General features: G+C 50.1%; 5 protein-coding genes and 2 pseudogenes across 5 annotated transcripts, besides 14 other annotated features; 1 reads left to right on the top strand and 6 right to left on the bottom strand.

The window, feature by feature from the left end:
- Positions 1 to 895: 895 nt before the first annotated feature.
- Positions 896 to 914: a microsatellite.
- Positions 915 to 1,360: 446 nt separating this feature from the next.
- Positions 1,361 to 1,387: a microsatellite.
- Positions 1,388 to 2,042: 655 nt separating this feature from the next.
- Positions 2,043 to 2,068: a microsatellite.
- A 125-nt stretch (positions 2,069 to 2,193) lies between these two features.
- On the bottom strand, positions 2,194 to 3,231 carry TraAM80_02734 (uncharacterized protein; the record flags this gene model as incomplete). Its single annotated transcript, XM_029379728.1, has 1 exon — positions 2,194 to 3,231. The coding sequence occupies one exon, from the start codon at positions 3,229 to 3,231 to the stop codon at positions 2,194 to 2,196; it is 1,038 nt and encodes a 345-aa protein (XP_029240390.1).
- Positions 3,232 to 3,657: 426 nt separating this feature from the next.
- Positions 3,658 to 3,684: a microsatellite.
- A 209-nt stretch (positions 3,685 to 3,893) lies between these two features.
- TraAM80_02735 (uncharacterized protein) lies at positions 3,894 to 8,291 on the bottom strand (the record flags this gene model as incomplete). Its single annotated transcript, XM_029379729.1, has 1 exon — positions 3,894 to 8,291. The coding sequence occupies one exon, from the start codon at positions 8,289 to 8,291 to the stop codon at positions 3,894 to 3,896; it is 4,398 nt and encodes a 1,465-aa protein (XP_029240391.1).
- Positions 8,292 to 8,626: 335 nt separating this feature from the next.
- Positions 8,627 to 8,653: a sequence feature (A-rich).
- A 139-nt stretch (positions 8,654 to 8,792) lies between these two features.
- TraAM80_02736 (EF hand) lies at positions 8,793 to 9,468 on the bottom strand (annotated as a pseudogene).
- Positions 9,469 to 9,870: 402 nt separating this feature from the next.
- Positions 9,871 to 9,906: a microsatellite.
- Positions 9,907 to 9,983: 77 nt separating this feature from the next.
- Positions 9,984 to 10,005: a microsatellite.
- Positions 10,006 to 10,066: 61 nt separating this feature from the next.
- Positions 10,067 to 10,144: a sequence feature (A-rich).
- Positions 10,145 to 10,155: 11 nt separating this feature from the next.
- TraAM80_02737 (uncharacterized protein) lies at positions 10,156 to 10,707 on the bottom strand (the record flags this gene model as incomplete). Its single annotated transcript, XM_029379730.1, has 1 exon — positions 10,156 to 10,707. One exon carries the CDS (start codon positions 10,705 to 10,707, stop codon positions 10,156 to 10,158), a length of 552 nt encoding a protein of 183 aa, XP_029240392.1.
- Positions 10,708 to 11,053: 346 nt separating this feature from the next.
- Positions 11,054 to 11,075: a microsatellite.
- Positions 11,076 to 11,087: 12 nt separating this feature from the next.
- Positions 11,088 to 13,544, bottom strand: TraAM80_02738 (uncharacterized protein; the record flags this gene model as incomplete). Its single annotated transcript, XM_029379731.1, has 1 exon — positions 11,088 to 13,544. The coding sequence occupies one exon, from the start codon at positions 13,542 to 13,544 to the stop codon at positions 11,088 to 11,090; it is 2,457 nt and encodes an 818-aa protein (XP_029240393.1).
- Positions 13,545 to 14,354: 810 nt separating this feature from the next.
- Positions 14,355 to 14,385: a microsatellite.
- A 1-nt stretch (position 14,386) lies between these two features.
- Positions 14,387 to 14,403: a microsatellite.
- Positions 14,404 to 14,580: 177 nt separating this feature from the next.
- Positions 14,581 to 14,605: a microsatellite.
- A 240-nt stretch (positions 14,606 to 14,845) lies between these two features.
- TraAM80_02739 (hypothetical protein) lies at positions 14,846 to 15,056 on the top strand (annotated as a pseudogene).
- Positions 15,057 to 15,266: 210 nt separating this feature from the next.
- Positions 15,267 to 15,304: a microsatellite.
- Positions 15,305 to 15,401: 97 nt separating this feature from the next.
- Positions 15,402 to 16,256, bottom strand: TraAM80_02740 (translocon-associated protein subunit alpha; the record flags this gene model as incomplete). The annotated part of the gene is made up of 1 exon (XM_029379732.1): positions 15,402 to 16,256. One exon carries the CDS (start codon positions 16,254 to 16,256, stop codon positions 15,402 to 15,404), a length of 855 nt encoding a protein of 284 aa, XP_029240394.1.
- A 70-nt stretch (positions 16,257 to 16,326) lies between these two features.
- Positions 16,327 to 16,385: a microsatellite.
- Positions 16,386 to 17,763: the final 1,378 nt, after the last annotated feature.

Below are 17,763 nucleotides of genomic sequence, written 5' to 3' on the forward strand. Positions count from 1 at the left end.
AATAATAAACCAAGTAAATACATATGAATAATCATTTGGAAAGGGAACCCAAAAATAAATACGTACTCGCGTCATTTTATTATGGCAAAACAATATAAATTGGTACATACGTGTAGGCCAACCGTATGCATGCCCATCTACACCCACCATACATCTGTTCCAATTGTGTTCCTTTGGCTCACCTCGCTTTTGTTGCTACTATGTTGTATCTTGTTACTGCTTGCAAATTCTTCATGGACTGTAACAATTGCCTCCATTCGTTTTCTCGTACCATGGTATCAAGCCATTTGAAGGTTTCACCACGTACGCAGGCAGTGTAACTCGCATCTACTCTCCACATGTCATGGACGACAAAACACACACTGGAGAAGCAAAGAAAGGAAAGTAAGCGTGGCACTCCCGCGCTGCGCTCCATGCGTGCGGAAAGAGAGAAAAGTCTAGGAATTACCAAATTTCTAGAAATAAACAAAAAAATGTCCGCACTGACATGGCATGTACGCGGAAACAATCGCTTGTAGATCAAGAGCAGCAAACAACACACACACGCAACCATCAATAAGAAAAAAAAAGCAGAAAAAAAACAGAAAAGCGCAGTACTGAAGTAAACAATAACAAAACACCGCAAACATAAACTGTCGGAAGGACAACTCAAAAAAAAAAACGAAAAAAAGAGGACACTCACTCTTCACGCATATATGGGCACTTCTGCAAAGAGATAAAAGCATCATTCCCCCTCTTTTTTTTTCTTTTTTCCGTTTTAGCTTCCTTCCACATTCCATGCTAATTTATATGACGCAAGGGAAGAGACGCATCCATAAAGGAAAGCTTCTCACTCCCAACGAGGCTCACAGAGCAAGAGCGTGACTCAGGACAGCCATCACAATACCAACCACGTCCCCCCCCACCCCCCCCCCGCAGCGTGTTCATTTTGCATGTCGCTGCACCCCGCCTGCTCCTGCAGTGAAGAACCAAATTGTGTTTCTTCCCTTCCTCAGCTTTGGACGGTGCCCTGAACAGGGTACATAACGGGGGTGCCGCTCCTCTCTCTCTTCCGCACTTTTCCTCCACACCACCCCCACCCCCTAACCACGTCGTTGCGTGGAAGCCAAACAGATATGCACAACACCTCCTCACCCCACCCGAAACCAGGCTAAAGCACACACACACACACAGCAACAAGCAACGGTGATGAAAAAATAAACACACCAAACCAAGGAGGAGAAAAACCTAACAACCCATTCATTCGAGACAAAAAACAAACAACAGGATGCACCGCAACCAAATAATTAGTGTCGCCAAAAACAAATCCACCGCTTAAAGCCTCATGGAAAAGCACAACCAAATAAAAAAAGATGGTAAAACACACACACACACACACACACACACAAGATTTAAACAATTGATAAAAGTAAAACAACAAAAAGAGGCACACGCCACATCCTAACTCGCACACACAAGTCACTGCCCTAACCCCACCCTAGATGAAATGGCACATCAAGGCATATTTACCGGGTTGTGCGTTCCCTCCCGCCCCCTCCACCCGTAACATTCGCCGTCGTGGAAGGGAAATAACTAAAAGGAAGCGTGCACACACACAAAAAAAAAGCACGAAATCACAACAACGGTCTTCCCTTCTCCCTTGGGCACGGTATTTGTTTAGGCAAGCCACCGCAATGCACACACCCCACGCACCCAACAGCTCCAACTATTATCATGACTTCTTCTTTTTGAATTTTTCCTTTGAAAGTTTCTCCTTACAGCATAAGAAAAAAAATAATAAATACAAACCAACAACCACTTTATTTGCGTATAATATTTGCTCAGCGACTCTCTTTTGCAACGGCGTATCCAAATTCAAGTGAAGCGTCTTACCTAATTTCCTTTGGAAAGCGTTGTTGCCGCTGTGCGAGTGTTCTGTCCTCCCATTTGTTATTCAAAAGCAAATTCTTTTTTTTTCTTTGTATTTTATTCCCACACACTTCACTATTGCTATGTACCTTATTTTTCCGTTTTGTATGTCGATTTTTCATCGTACGCCTTTCTTGTTTGTTTGTTTTTGTTTTTGTTTTGCGCCAGTAATATGTCGTCGCACCTTGTTTGAGCCCAGCACATAATCCCCTCCATTTTTTTGTTGCCAGCTAATGGCGGTGAAGAGCGATGCCCTCCTCCTCCCCCCACTTATGTCTGGGCAGCTCAGCTTTGCTTCGTCATTTCTTCCATGCTCTCCTTCACTTCATTCACAAACGAGGTGACGGCAGCCACGGCGCTGTGGCCAACGACGGGTACACGCTCCACGTTTTTCGGGATATTGGCTGCCGCCAGTAATTTTTCTGCCTTTTGCGTCGCCTGACAATTCTGGACATAGTCTCTGGCGTTCTTTACCCACGCAAAGTACAGTAACTCCTCAAAGATTGCCTTCACAAGAAGAAGTACCGCGGCGATTACCTTCGCGAATACAGCAACAATCATGTGGATGTCATATTTAGCAACCGCATTCTTCCCATCGTCATAAATGCTTCGTAAATGCGGCTTGCCCCTGTCCGCCGCGGTGCGGACCTTTGTGCGAAACATGTCGAGTTTCGTTATACAGGCCTCCTTTTGTTCACGGATGGCCTCACGGGTCTCACTGATACATTTTGTCGATGTGTTTACAACTTCTTTTGCTGAATCGACAAGGGGCTCAACGGAACTTTTCGCAGTTGTTGCGTACGCCCCCACCTGCTGGCGTCCATGAGCGACTTTGCTGTGAACCGCCTCAACGGCCGCATTATGGTAGGCCTCGGCTGACGACTTGGCGTTATGAAGAACCTGCTTGCCTGTTTCCATGCAGTGATCGGTGACCGACCGCACTCGCGCGGCGTAAGAGTTGCTGCTTCTGCCCTCACCGTTTTGGCAGTTGCCGTCATTCTGGCTTCCCCCACTGACGTACGACGCTGCTGCGCCAATCACACCACCAAGGCGCTGTTTTCCCTCGTCAGCAAGTTGCTGCGCCATTTCTTTTGTAGCATTAAAAGACTGATGTGTCTTCGTTGCGGCGTTGTTAAGCGTCTCACGACCGGCCTCGGTGTAGTCACGCACCTGCTGCGTGACGGTTTCCACCACTTCCCGCACCGGTTTTTCCACGGACGCCTTGGCACCGGAAACAGCGTTTTTGCCGGTTTCAAGGCATTTTTGGAGCTGCTCGCTAACAAGTACGTGAGCATTGGCCCTGCCTGCAGTCGTTTCACTCATCGCTGCGTTTATGTGTGATTGCCGGGGAAAATAATTCCTTCTCGTACAGTAATGATTCACACCCGTTGTTCTTTTGTCGTTTCTTTGTTTTTCCAACCTCCTTGTCGCCTTTTTTTTTTCTCTCCACTGGCAACCCACTGCGGTACCGCAAGGGTGCAGCAGCGAAGAGGAGGAAGAGGAAAAAAGAGACAACATGACATTCCAGAAAGGCAGCACACACGCCGTAGTGCATGGAGAAGCTGAACGCAAGAAACAAGACACCCACCCACCCACATGACTGCGCGAGTATTTAGGCGGGAGATAGAGAGAGTGAGAGAGTGTGTTGCTTAACCGGAAACATTGTTCTTTTTCTTTTTCCTCCCATCCATTTATTGCGCCCCTGCCCCCCTACCTCTTTTTTCTTTTTAATTAACGAAATTACTTCCAACACACACACACACACACAGGCACACAGAGAGAAAAGCAGAGAGACTCATCACTAAAGCTGGAGAAAGGAAAAGAAGAAATACGCCTCGCGTAGGTGACTTGTTGCTGGCGATTTCTCCTTTCATTCATGTCTTACGGCAGTTTTCCCATCTTTTTTTTTTAAAAAAAAGAAAAATCCTTCTCAGCCCCGCCTCACCTCGGCGGAGAAGAAGAGGCAACAAACAAACAAAAAAAGGTCACTCCATTGCCGCTGCTGTTGCCAGCTTCTGTTCCCGCCAACGTTGAAACGCCTTCTCGCGGTGCTCGTGCAAGCGGCGTTTGCGCTCCCGGTTCTTCGCTATGCGCTCCTGCTTGGCCATCATTATGCGCTTGCGTTTTTCCTCCTTTTCCTCCTTTGTCAGGGTCCGCGACCTCTCCTCACGGAGCACCTGTCGTTTCAGGCGATCATCAATCTTCATCGTCTCGCGGCGACGTCGTTTGAGGGCCCGCTCTGCGTCGGTCAAATCACCATTACGGTACGCCACAAGAGCCTTGACAACCTTTTCACGCACACGCTTTGCTCGCTTGTAAAAGGCAGCCTTCTCCTTTCGTCCCTGTTTCTCAAACTGTTGATAGAGCACCTTGACCGGAACGGGCGCCTTTGTCTCTTTAGCACGTGGTGTGAGACTGAGCAGTCGCTCCAGCGCAGCGAGGAGGCGAATGGACGCCGCGGACATTTGGAAGGAATCATCGTTGACAGCCTCCTCTACAACCGAGGCAAGCCATACGGTGTCGAGGTGCACGCGGCTGTTATACTTTGCCACCATCTTCAAGCAGTGGAGGTAGTCGTACAAGAGTGTGTACTTCATCTCGTACACGCCCCGAATGGTTGTGGACTGCAGGAATGACGCAATGGCGACGCCGGTAGCGGTTTTCAGCGACATGCCCAGGCCAGAAAGCCGTGGAAGCATCGCCTCAATCATCTGGCAGCAGCCCTTAAACACACGCACGCGCTGTGGTCCCGCAATACCCTCCACCTCACGGAATTTTTCGAACGCTGTGGGCAGCACTACCCAGCCAAAGCCGTGGCGATAGTGGTGCATGTCACGCTTGATGCCTGGTAAACGTTTTTTGTCGTCCCAGCCGCGGTCACAGAAGATAGATTTGTAAAACTCCACAAGTGTCACCCGGACGTCCTCACCGGCGTGATTTTTATAAGCAAGAAAGGCGACAAAGTGAAACACGCGTAGAGCCACATCCCTCAGCAACCCCATTCGGCGACGTATAACAACTGCGTGTTTGGCGGACTTACTCTCCTTGCGCACCAGCACGTGGTCTAACTTGCGACAGAAACTCTGAATGTCAGAAAGCAGCTGAAACAGCTCTTCTGCCACAAGAAACCGACCAAAGTATCGGTGCTTGGACATCATCAGCAGCTGAATGGAGGAGATAGCACTATTGAAGATGACATCGTCCGGTGACTTCACATTCTCGCGGCAGACGGCTAAAAGAACCTGAAAGATGTGCAAAATCAGCGGGGAACGCATCGACGCCCCAACACGCGCCGCAATTTGAATCGCACGCACGACATTACTTTTATCTTTATTCGATGCATCAACCGGGTAAACAAACTGTAAATCCACATTACCAATCATGCCTTTGAGGGCGTCAATATATTGTTGCGTGGGAGCCTCCTCTTCCTCTTCGTCGTCGTCATTTTCCTCTTCTGGTTCTTCCTCCATCGCTGCATCCTCGTCGGCGGTGGCCGCCGCTTCGCCGTTATCGTCTTCAGCCTCGTCGTCAGGTGCCGTGGTTTCCGTGCTTGTACTTTCCTCGGATTCACTTATGTCAGAGGTGCCATCCGAATCATCCTCCTCATCTTCGCCGTCCTCATCATCCTTATCATTATCATTACAAGTGTTGCTCTCGTTGTCGTTGTCGTCATCGTCGTCACTGTCGTCCTTATCTATCTCGCCTTTTGCCTTTGCCTGCCGCGCCTTCTCCCGATCGTCGGTGTGAAAGGCCTCACGAAGAGGAGCAAGCACCAAGTCAAGCGTCACACGCTCCCGTACGTAGCGGGCAAACTTGAGTAGGTATCCAGTGGCAATGCGACGGATGCATGTCAGCAGCGGTATCACGTGAATCGGTGCCGTTGACCGCATAACAAGTGCCATTAACACATCGAAAAAGAGGTCAATAGTCTCTAATGAGCCCGTAAGGAAAAAATGGCAAAGATCCGGCACAGTCGAGGTTGCCAATGCCTTGGCCTCTTCATTGGTGTGGTCATCCGTGCTCAGGACCAAAAACAACAGCACAAGCAATATGTGCATGTCGCGTTCCGCGTAAAATAGAACGCTACGCTTCGAAGTTTTTTCTAACGCCTCAACAATGCGATTTCGTGCCTTTCGAAAAATGCCATGGTTAAGCCCAGTAGTGTACCGCGTTTTTTCGCGCCGTTCCGCCTCAAGATAGGCGTGGATAATATTCAATGGACACAATGTGCACTTGGGTCGGGACAACGCCGCCGCATAGGTGAAAGAGAAAACCTCCGCAAAAAGAAAAACAGCACGATTCATGCTGCGTGTGTCACGGTGCGGCGGAGTTGGGTAAAAGCCAAACTCCAAAAGTGCCTCTGCAGCCTCATCAATGTACGTGCACGCCACACCGTCCCGAAGAGGAACGTAAAGACAGGACCGTAACTCACGCAACACCCAGGTGCGGTTTGCATAGGCGGACGGGTCCGAGTTAAGTATGGCACGGTACTGCCGGAGGAGGTCACGCACCTTCCTGTCAAGCATGTCTAGCGGTAGGCATCGAAGCTCTGAGATGTCAGTAGCCTTGGCGAGGGTGCGTTGACCATACCCAACCGTTTTGCTAGCCATCTGCAGCATTTCAGCTCGCTGTTCCGCATCGTCGTTTTGAACGGCCAGTTGGCCAAGGCGAGAGACAAGTTGCTGAAATAAAGCACGCCGTGGGGCGTCGGCGTTGCCACGGCGGTAAGGCGCAATGGCGTTATGCATCATCGTGCTCAAGTGTTCCTTCATTGACTCACCCGCGGCGCAGCGCTGTACCACAATCTCGAACCAGTCCGTCCACACTGGGTGCACCATCGGGTACACCATTGTGACCTGCTCCTTGCGAAATAAGGCGTTGGCAAGCTGCTCCACCGTGGAGGGCTCCAAGGGATCCATAGCGGCGTACCTTAGCACCACATCAGGAAGTCCTTTGGCCATGTTTTGGGGTTTTTCCTCCATCATCATAAGGCGCAGCAGCAGCTGAACCCCCTCTGGGCGGTAGTACTCCAGCTTAGGATATATAAAAAAGGCGTACGACAACCAATCCAGCACAGTTTTGTCTTCCCAGAGAGCTGGGAATGCCTCAAAGGTCTTGAAAAGAATATTAGCAGTTAACACCCGCAAGGCCTTCTGCTCAATGTATGCGAAACACAAATAATGGGCAAGATGGCGTGCATCTTCCAGCTGCAATTTATGGGTGTTAGCGACTAATACCGCGGCTGCAAAGACAGTGGCGATCAAACGTTGATTTCGTTCCCCCTTAGTAGGGTCATTGATTGCGTCAGGGTCAATGTCATCCAACTCCTCGTCTGCCGGCTGTTGCTGCGTCATCGTGTGTGTCTTGGCTGCACGCGCCTCAAGCCGAGTTTTCGCAGCCTTAAGACGAGCATCCAAGGTCAGTTCCTCACCAATGAGTGAGAGAATAACGGAAGGTGTCACGGTAGTTTCCCGCAATGCCAGAAATAAGGTGTGTGCATGCAGGAGAATCATGGCCATGTCTTCAGTAACCATTCCAAGTAATAAACGTGAAAGCGCGTATGGAATGGCATGATGAGCCGTTTCGCGTAAACTCTTCAAAGAGTGGCAGTCTGCATCGTCTGCTAATTTTGTTTTTAAATGATTTACAAACGCATGTTGTCCTTCTCTGCGACGTGATGAATTGTGTCTTAAACACATTTGTAACAAGGCTCGAATGTGTTCTCGTTCTTTTACAGTTTTAGATAAAGCAGCACGTGTCTGACTAAATTTGCCGTGTTTTTTCTCATTATTGGCATCCTGCTCCTCCTGGGCTTCCCTCTCATCAATCTCGTCATCCCCCGCTGCGGGGGCCTCTTGTCTCCCAAATTCGTGCTTCTTCGAGGAATGACCGTGGCTTTTGCCCTTGTTTAGCTCGTAGGAAGCCCACTCGTACCACATGATGAAGGCATGCACAATGCTTGGGGCCCCGCGTTCAAACTTGCTCATGTATGAACGGAGGGATCTCACATCGTCTGGCAGGTGCTGCTGCACAAAGGGTGGTGGGATAAACTTGAAGACCTGGCCGAGGTCTTGTCCAAAGAGATCCGTTGCATTTAACCTGCACTTGAACTTTGACAAGTCCACGCGTAACTCTGCTGACACTTTGGCTGCCAGATGGATGTCGATGTTGTTCGTGCGCGCCGACCGTGGCTGCCTCTGTCCAGCGCTGCTCCCTGCCTGATGGCTAGTGGACGGCTTGCCCTGGGCCCCGCCGCGTTTCCGCTGCATCATTTGTTCACGGGCATATTTCTGCTTGTGGTAAGTTGCCTTCTCCTTCTTGATGCTGCCCGATTTCCCCCGCTTCCCTGCGGGGGCACTCGCGCGCCGGGCGGAGGGTGGCATGTCTTCCCTCTTATGGGCTGTTTATTAACTGTATGGTTCGCTTGGTCCCCTGCGAGGAGGGTGAGGGAGGGTAGAAGATAAAGCGTGAGGCGGGAGAACACGCAAGGCATAACGCGACGGGCACGACAAGGCCGTCAAAGAAAATGCTGCAGCAAACAAAAGACACGCGTGGTCAGCCCGTCACCAAATGCAACGCCTTGTAACCGGGGGAGCGAAACGGTAATCCCCTCAACAGGGCATCGAGGTATTTGTGTCCGCAGCTATGGTCGTCCCGCAAAGAGGTGCACACGACGCGGAACCACACTCAAGCAAAAAGTCAAAGTTGACATGAGGGGAAAAAAAAATCAAAAAAACAAAAGAAAGCCACACACACATACACAGAGAGCGAGGAAAAAGTGAAGCAAAACAAGACCGTGGGCCCACCACAGTTACTCGCGTTGTGACAACAATCCAACATTTTAGTACGTCTACCACTAGTAAACAATGGCCACTCCATTCAGGCTGGTTCTGGGCCATATTGTTCTACAAGAGTGGCCAATAGAGTGTTCTCACACCTGTTAAGTTCCATCAACGTCGCCTCTATGGCGAACATGGCAGAGAAATTGTAATGCATGGTCATACGTTTGATGCGCTGTTGCAGAGCTGCAGTCACGGTGTGATTCCTCCTGGACGGGTTCAAAGCCATCTTTTTTTTTTTTGGATCCAACAATTTACTGTAGAGGAGGATAACTTCATGCAGAGGCAACTTCACACTTTGCCCTGATAAACATGTATTTTGGTGGACAAGTAAAATAGTAATAATAATAATACTTCCACGAAACTCTTCCTCTCAAGCCACCACCAGCGGGAGAATGCCTTGCCACTCCAAGTCCGTTAGCTCCCGCACCTACATCTGCTCCCCAATTCCCTTGCATTGCTCTTCAGTAAATAAGCCTGTCTTTTCGTGAAAAGACAACGTGGGTCTACCTTAGCAAGCCGTTCTATCGTTGCTTCTCCATGTTGCAGGTGAGCGTCGAATCTCGTCGATGCATTGAGCTCCACAAGCGGAGAGTTTCAACGGAAAGGCCGTCATCCTCGATCAACAGCAGTGCCATTTGAGTACGTCAATAACGTCATTTGAGCGACTTGTTAGGTTCAGGTATCGAAGTAGTCTACACGCATCACACCACTGCAGCTCCAAAATCGCCACGCTTCGTCCCTTTTGATCCTCAATGGGTGTGGAGCACTCGGGGCACGTATGCATGTCCTTCCCACACTGCATACAATAGATATGCCGGCAAGGGAATCGCTCGCGCGGGCGCACCCACCGGTACAGATGCACACCACACTTGCCAAAGTCTTAATCGGGACTTTTAAAAACAAATGCGGACGACAGATGCCTTGTTGAGCATCGAGGCAGCCATCCCTCCTGCAGACCAAAGCACTAGAGGAAGAAGGGGGAAAACAGGGCCCAATACCACAGCCACCCACAAGCACGCAAGGCCTCATTGCCCTGCAAAGTAAAAAGGCAATAAAAAAAAACGCGTAGAGTAAACCATCCAAAAGAAAGAAAAGTAACAAAAACAAGGTGCGCAAGATGTAAGAATAATAATAATAACAATTATTATTATTATAAACGGCATTTGTCCCGTAGCGTCGCAAAAACTCAGATTAACACCCACCGAGAACCCCGTTTCTCCGCATACGCAGCTTAAAAAAAAAAAAAAAAAAAAAATCATTGTGTCTGAAGAGAAAAGAAAAAGAAGACATGTCCTCTGACTTACGGGAAAATCTGTAAATAAAAATAAATTAAAGAGAAGGTAAAGTAAACAAACCAAAAAAAAACGAGAAAGAAAGAAACTAATAATAATATACCTTTACTCTGTCAAGGGGATAGGATCAGCTCACACGATTGCGACTGCGCCTCAACCATGTGATCCAAGGCCTGAGTGCCGTTGGCACTTTCTGCCTTTACCAACCCGTCCTCTTTGGTCTGTGTTGTTGCCGCTGCGTCCACAGCTGCACCCACGCCCGTGGAATCTGTTGAATCCCGCAGATTCTCCTCAAGGCGAGGGCGTTTAGTAGCAGCACCGTCAAGCTCTTCATTGTCTGCGGCAGCACCGCCACGTCTCCTGCTGTTCTCACACTGCGGTGTTTGCGACTTGCTTTCTTCCTCTCCGGCGGCCTCTGTTTCCTTGTCCATGGCGCTCACAGTACCCTCAACTGCGTTCGAGCATTCCGTCAAAAGCGATTTCGCGGTTTCTGTCGTCTTCGCAGAGTCATCCGTCGCCGCGGGTACACCGACATCCTTCTCGCTGGCTTCCGGGGAGTCAGGGCGTACAACGCCGAACGTGGGTAGTTGCTGGACCTCGGACGGGACCGCCTCGGCACTGTGGATTGGCGTCGCCTGGTTTTCGTTGAGCAGCTGCTGGGACATTGTAGAGTGAGAATGGGTCAGCGAATCTAACCGGCGCCAGTTCGGCGTTCATGGCGGCAATGCAGCAGAAGAGCAGGAAGAAAATAAATAAAAAGAGAACACAGTAAAACAAGAAAGCGGCGCAAGTGGAAACAACAAACAGGAAAAAACAAAAATAAATAGGTGCGCACTCTACTCGGTTTTTCGTCACTGCCCAACAAGCAAAAAGCCAGCGGAGGTGAGGACAGGGCGAGACCCTCTGCAAACGTGTATGTGGTGGCGCACCAAAGCGCAAGAGAGAACACGAGAGTAAAGTTTGTCCTCATCTCCCCCCTCCCCACCCGCCCCCCAACAAGAAAAAAGCGTGCACACACACACACACACACACATGTAGATACACATTAAGCGGTAAAAAATGACAATGAGAGCTGGTAACTGAGGGCAGCAAGCACATCCGCCTCGGTAACCATACCATGCGAACTTGTTTTACACGCAACTGTAGGCCGAAACTCAGAGATAGAGCGACAGCACATCTCCGAGAATTTCACCACCGTCGCGGAAGGGATGTACTCCATCATCAGGAGAAAGCGGGTAAAAGCTGTTGCATACGCAGAGGATTGGGATAACTCTCCACCCAAAGCTGAAGCGAAGGCGGTGGCAGAGGGGAGGGAAAGGGGAGCGGCACTGCAGCCTCCCGGGTAATCCATTTTGGTATATTCCATCGCCTCCTCAAAAAGGACTGCCTCACGCAGAGCCAAAAGAAGAAATCGCATGGAAGCCGCAACAAGCCGCTCACGAATTGTGGAGGAAAAGTTAGACATGCGATGGGTCCTTGTTTCCAGCGCACGTTGTTTGGAAAGGAGCCGCAAAACCGCTGAGTCATCTCCCTCACACAAGAAATCACCATCGTCGAGCTGCAGCCACTCTCTACTACCCGACGGACTACAAGCAAAAAATGCCGTGCTGTACTCAGCAGCAGAACCCAACACAACACCGAACGCCATCTGTGCTTGAGACTCAAAGTCCGCCATACGTAAATGCGAGACTGCTAGCATCCAGTAGCGACGATGCTTTGGCAGTGCGCCATCGCCGGGGCCCATCCCGCATGTCAACTGCACCCTTACCGTATACAGTGAAACGACGTCCTCGACTGCCTTTACCGCCTCCGCAGTGAGTACACATGAAAATACATTTCCTCCTGGTTTCAGTGGCGAGCCGGTACAAGAAGAGGCAAGAAGAGATGTGGGCACCTGACTCTTCGCAAACGCCCCACGGAGTGTCTGTGAAACTGATTCAAAAAAAAGGTACAACGATGGGGCCTCTTCTACCAGACAGCCAAAGGCACAAAGACAAAAAAACACCTCCTCAAAGGCCAAAACAATGGATTGAGCAAATGATGCACTTCGCCTTGAGGTGGCAATATCTTCATGAACGCCCAGAGGCCCATTTTGGGCACCCACGCCTTCCATGGATCCCGAAGACCCAAAGCATCTCACCATGGACGCAAAGTTTAATGCTTCGCATACTGAGGGAGGTCGCACCAAAGCGAGAAATGCCGTGTCCTCACCTGCGTGTCGCTCAAAGGTGTAGGAAGCCAAATCAAAAAATGCCAACTGGAGATGTGGCAAACTCGACTCGTGGGGAAGTTGCGCACATCGCGAATGATCCAAATAAAAAAATACATGCTCTGATGCCGCTTCTAGTAATCGTGACAACTCGACGGATAAGCCATCGGCAACACTGGAGGCACCAAGTGGACGCTGTGCCGCAAAAAAAAAGCGCACAACACTCAGCTGTGAGAGCACGCGTTGCAGCTGTAAAAGTGACTTTGTCCCGTCAAAGATAACAGGAACGTGACAGATAAGATCGTGGAGAACCACACAGATTTCAGCGAGTATTGTCAGGTCGTTCCGATTGCTTGTCTCCCAATGCCTCATGGAGAAGGGAATAGTGAGGTCAAAGAATGAAATGCCATCAACGTTGCCCCAGCGTTGCAGGGCCTCGGCAAGCCCCGGGAGGGACCGCATCCAGCGTTTCAGCAACAAAGCATAAAGGGAAAGAACAACACTCATAAATTTTTGGGCAAATGAGGCGTCAAGGGTATCTTGTGAGTTCATTGAAAGAAACGCCCGCGTCAGCCAGGGCGGTGTCATCTGTGTGGTGCTGTTCAATGCGGAGGTGGGCGACAGCGTCACCACACCACTCGTTGTCGCCTCCGCCATCAGCCAAATCCAAGCATCAGCAGGTTGTAAAAAGAGGGTTGTATGTGGGACCGCATGCAGCTCAGGAAGCCCCAACGTGTCCTCGGAAGACGCTGCCGTCTCCAATTGCCAGAGTTGATGCTCCGCATTGTACACAATGAGGGAGAAGTGGGAAGTCAACACGGTGTTCAGTTCGTCTTGCAGCTTGGCGTGCATCCCCATCAAGTGCGCAATTTCGCCACTTGAAAGAGACAGAGCTGCATCGCCAGTGGACTGCTGCTCTTGTTTGGGCTGCCGCCGCAGATCAGACCCCACTAGGCGAAGCAGAGTGATGGCGCAAAACACTAAATTTATCAACGTTGTTGAGAGACTGTGTTCGCCTTCGCCGAAATTTGGACTCGCGTGAAGGCGCTGCAGAAATATAAACACAGAATCCACTGCAGCGGGGACTAACGAGCGCAGCACAGTGATTTGCCCCCTGACAGGAAGTCGGGTACTGCCGCAGCGTCCGTGGCGCGCGTGCGTCACCGCCTGCACCACCACCACGGCGCACTGCTGCACTGCCTCAAGCGACTGACGCCCCATGGCTGACAGTAAACAGCGGAGGCCGTGGGCGACAACCTCCGCCACCATGGAAGTGTCCTGTGCCGCATGCATTCAAAACTAGTTACCCCAACTCTGAAGTGACGATAGAAAAATACAAGCACACTCACACAAAACCGCGTTACTTTTCCGTCTTTGTTGTTGTTGTTTTTTTATTTGTAAAACTATTACTTCCCTCCTTCGCACACTTCTGTCAAAATTGATCGAAGATAAAAAAAATCAAGCAACATAAAACTGAATAACAAAATTAAAGAAGTGTAAGTAATGAAAACAACAAAAAAAAACGTGCGCACACGCACCACTTCATTATGAAATCCTCCCGTCCCCTTCACAACTTCAGGCACACGCATGCGCCTCAGTTGAATGTTGCATTTCAGCGTTTGGTAACGGCAGAGCGTGCAAATACCCACAAGCAAGCAAAAAAAAAAGCTTCTCAACTCCCATACTTGCTGTTTTTTTTTTTGGCCCAATGCCTCCGAAACAGATTTAATTACTGCCAGCAGCCGGTGCGCCTCCCAGCTTGGGGAAAAAAAAGATGCAGCACCATAACTTCTTCCTGCCTTACACCCAACACCTCCGCTGCTGCAGATACGACGGCAGCGGCAAGTGTCGTGTTGTCGTTTCGGGTCGATGATTGCGGGAACGTTTAAAGTGCGAGGTTTGACGTTGCAGCCCCCCTCCCCCACGAGTTCGTCCCTCCTTGTGGAGGCCATCACCGAGAGAAAGCACTTCTGTGTCTATAAGTCTATGCGTCATGCATCTACCTCTCTTTGTGTGGGCGGGCCAAAACAATTCCCTTGTGCATGTCCCCGTGCTCCTGCTCCCCCCCTATGTAGATGAGCGGAGCTTCAACGGTCATGGCGGAAGAAAAGATAAAAGAACAAGAAAAAAAAAACTTTTTTTTTTTTTTTTTAGTATAAATGCGTGGACCGTGTTCGCACGCAGCAACAAAAAGGAGGTAGATGTTCATCAGCACACAACGTGTGTGCTGCCCCCCTCCTGTTTCTTTTCTCCGTTCCTTTTCCTCTGTTGCGTTCATCCCCTCTTTGTATTAACTTGCCGTTGGGAGTGTGCATATATTCCAGATCAAAAACAAACAAACAAACAAACAAACACGTAAACAGTAATGACACAACAAGAACGCATCCCACCAAAGCACGCGCGTTCACGAACGCTGTTGCAAACAAGCACGCATATGGGCATGTGGGCTCACTGTACATGCTCAGTTTTTTTTTTTGCTTTTTGTATTCTGCGCATCTCAGCTTGTTCACTGGTCCTTGGACTCCTCACCCTGCAGCCACCGCCGCTTCACTCTTAGAAGAGACAATGCTGCCCCAGGAAGTACAAGGCAATGACATGGCAACAGCGCACAAATGTTCTCCCTGTTCGGTGTTGTATTGTTGTTGTTTTTTTTTCGTTCCTCCTCCATATTTTCCCCCTTTTTTTTGTTTGTAATGCGTATCTATCCCTCGTTGCGGCCCTTTTATTGTTGCCTTCTCTCAGTGTTGTGTTTCCTCTAGGTTTTGTTTCTGCATTGGGTATTTCATGTCCACTGCCCTGAAGCCCCCGCGCCCCCGCCTTCTCGGCGCAGCACCACCCCAACAGCGCAGTAATGCAGGAGGAAGCGGCGGCGCTGCGACACCCCGGCGTAGGGGCGCCGGGAGAGACGGCCACAGCAGCGAACAAAACGGGTGAATTACCAACCGCAGCAGCATGCCCGGCATTTCCGTTCACCCACACGCACATCACCCAGCAGCATAATTCCACCTTGTACACTTTTTTTCTTTTTTCTTTTTCTTTGCCTTCTGTCGTTTGGCATATTTATTGCAGCAATGCAGCAGCAAATCTCGCAACTTTTTTTCCCTCTCTCTCTCGCTGCCTCCCCTGTAGAATACGCAACCATATTCAGAGCTACTTCTTCTTCTTCTTTGACGGAGACAAGGAAGAGTTGCGCTGCAGCAACGCCTCCTTGTATTTGTAGTGCTCACTGCTGATGTAATCCGGGTCATATCCCTCACCCTTGGTGCCTACCTCCACCCGCCGCCCGGACGAGCCCCCAGCACGCTTAGCCCTCAGAAACGCCACGAAGCCCAGCTTCAAGGCCAGAAAATACGCCGCACCACCGAACAGGCAAAGTAACGTCAAATATGTCAGAATAGTCCGCGGATCCGTCTCAAGCGACTCATCTACGGACACGGTGTCGTTGAAGACAGTGACAAAGTACGTGTTGTTGGTGACGTTGTCGTGGAAGTAAAGGCCAAGAATAAGGTTGTAGTCGGTTGGCTCGAGCAGCGGGTCGGGGGTAAAGCTGTACTGAAAGCTTGTAGTGTCGCCAGGCTGCACGATGCGTGCGTGGCGAACAACAGAAAAGTTCTGAATCACCTGGTTGTAGGCTTTCACGGAGGTAAGGTACCCGACGATGAGCACAACGGTGTGCTGGTGCTCTGGCTGACTGTTGCGGTACGCGACAAGAGCGTTCGCCTTCGACCCTGCAGGCAGCGTTGGCAGCAGCTGCATAGGCTTATCAGGGAAAATGACACGTGCGGAGGCCAGCGGGTAGCTCCCAGCATCGTTTCCCGCGCTCTTCTCATCATCGTCGTCGTCATCGGTATCGGCACGATTCGTGGATGCGACGTCGTTGAGCCCAGCTTCTGCCTCTGCTGCTTGGCCCTCCTCCGCCGCACACACGGCCGGGGTCGCAATTAGGCAGAGAACCACAAACACAAGGAGAAATGGCAAAAGCAACGCAGGACGTAACGAGCGCATCTTCCTCCTCACACTTTTTGCAATCAACCTGCTCTCTCAACAGCGTCAGGATTGAGCTTAGCAGGTAAATACAAGAACAACAGAAGTACCTAAAACGTCAACAACACCAAGCAAAGACAACAACAAGAAGAGATGCATAAATGAAGCAAAGCAAGCTGAACACCATTCATATTTTGTATATATATATATACTCTGGTCCACACGTATTTATTTGGCACACAGCCATACACATAAAAAAAGTTAGTTGGGGCTTTCGTACAAGAGCAGGCATGTGTATCGGCGAAGTGCAGGTAAACACACCGTAAACGTGCGTGTACGTACGCGCTGCCGTGAATGATCAGAGGCTCTTGTTGGTTGATTAATTCTGAATGCACGCACAGTGCGGTGGCGCCTTTTCTCTGTTCCTTCCACCTGTTCCCTCTTCGTTTTAATTTTCGGCACCGCCGAGTGTGCCTTGGTCTTCCGTCACCTAGATTCTCAGCTTCCCGCCGCTACTCTGGCCCCTGTCGATGGCGTTGCCAACGATGTCATGTGTGCGCAGGTAGCGCCAGGCGCAGCGGTCCACGCAGTGCACCTCTTGCATGGAAAGCTCATTTTTCGTCAGATCTTTGCAGCAGAGGTTGAAGCATTCTGTCTGCAGGCGATTCATGAGCACCTCAAGGCGAAATGACTCCTTCTTCACTTCCAGCTGCATGACGCGATCACGCCCTCACGCCTCTACTAGTGTACACTAATAACTCAGACACAATAGAAGAAACAGTAAATGCGTATATATCATTCCACCATCCATGCCAATAGAAGGCAAAAAAAAAACAACACACACACACTTGCAGCCGTCTTACTTCACCCTACATATATATATCATCACATGCTGCGACGTGGGATGTGTGTGAGAGACGATGATGTTGAGTCTAAAGAAACAATCGCGTTTCTTCTAAAACATACACCGCCCCCCCCCCCCCCAAAAAAAAAAACGTTCCAGCACGCCATGTAATTCCAACAACATAGCCGCCACCCACATAAAGAGAGATGCTTGCTTGTGAAGAAGAAAACGCAACAGCAGGAACCCATATTCATTACTTCAGAAAAACCACTCTCGCATTTTCACTCCTCTGCACATCCATTCTTATCCTTTGCGTTTGCTTTCCTCTGATTCATATTCCCCTCTCCCCGCACCCATCACGCGGAGTTTGTCCTTCCCCCTCATCCTCCCACCTCCCAGTTCCTGTGATCAGTTAATAAAAGCGCAGCTTCCTTTTTAGTTGTTGTTGTTTACTTCTTCTTGCTTCGTGTATTCATCCACATGCACACATTATTATTCCCCTTCTACGCTTCACCTCCATGTCTCCTCCCAGCCTCCCGTGGCCCCCTCTCGATAGTGCGAGATACCTGCAGCGTGTCGCTAACAACAGGCGCATGCCTTCAGTGTGCCCTGGAGCGGGTGTCTATGACCGTGCAGTGGTAGGCGCGAGGTATCGCAGGCCGCAGCGCCACCCCCACGGCTTTC

The sequence above is a fragment of the Trypanosoma rangeli genome (genome assembly GCF_003719475.1).
Source record: "Trypanosoma rangeli strain AM80 chromosome Unknown Tra_15.4_contig_00065, whole genome shotgun sequence".
In the NCBI taxonomy this organism is placed as follows: domain Eukaryota; phylum Euglenozoa; class Kinetoplastea; order Trypanosomatida; family Trypanosomatidae; genus Trypanosoma; species Trypanosoma rangeli.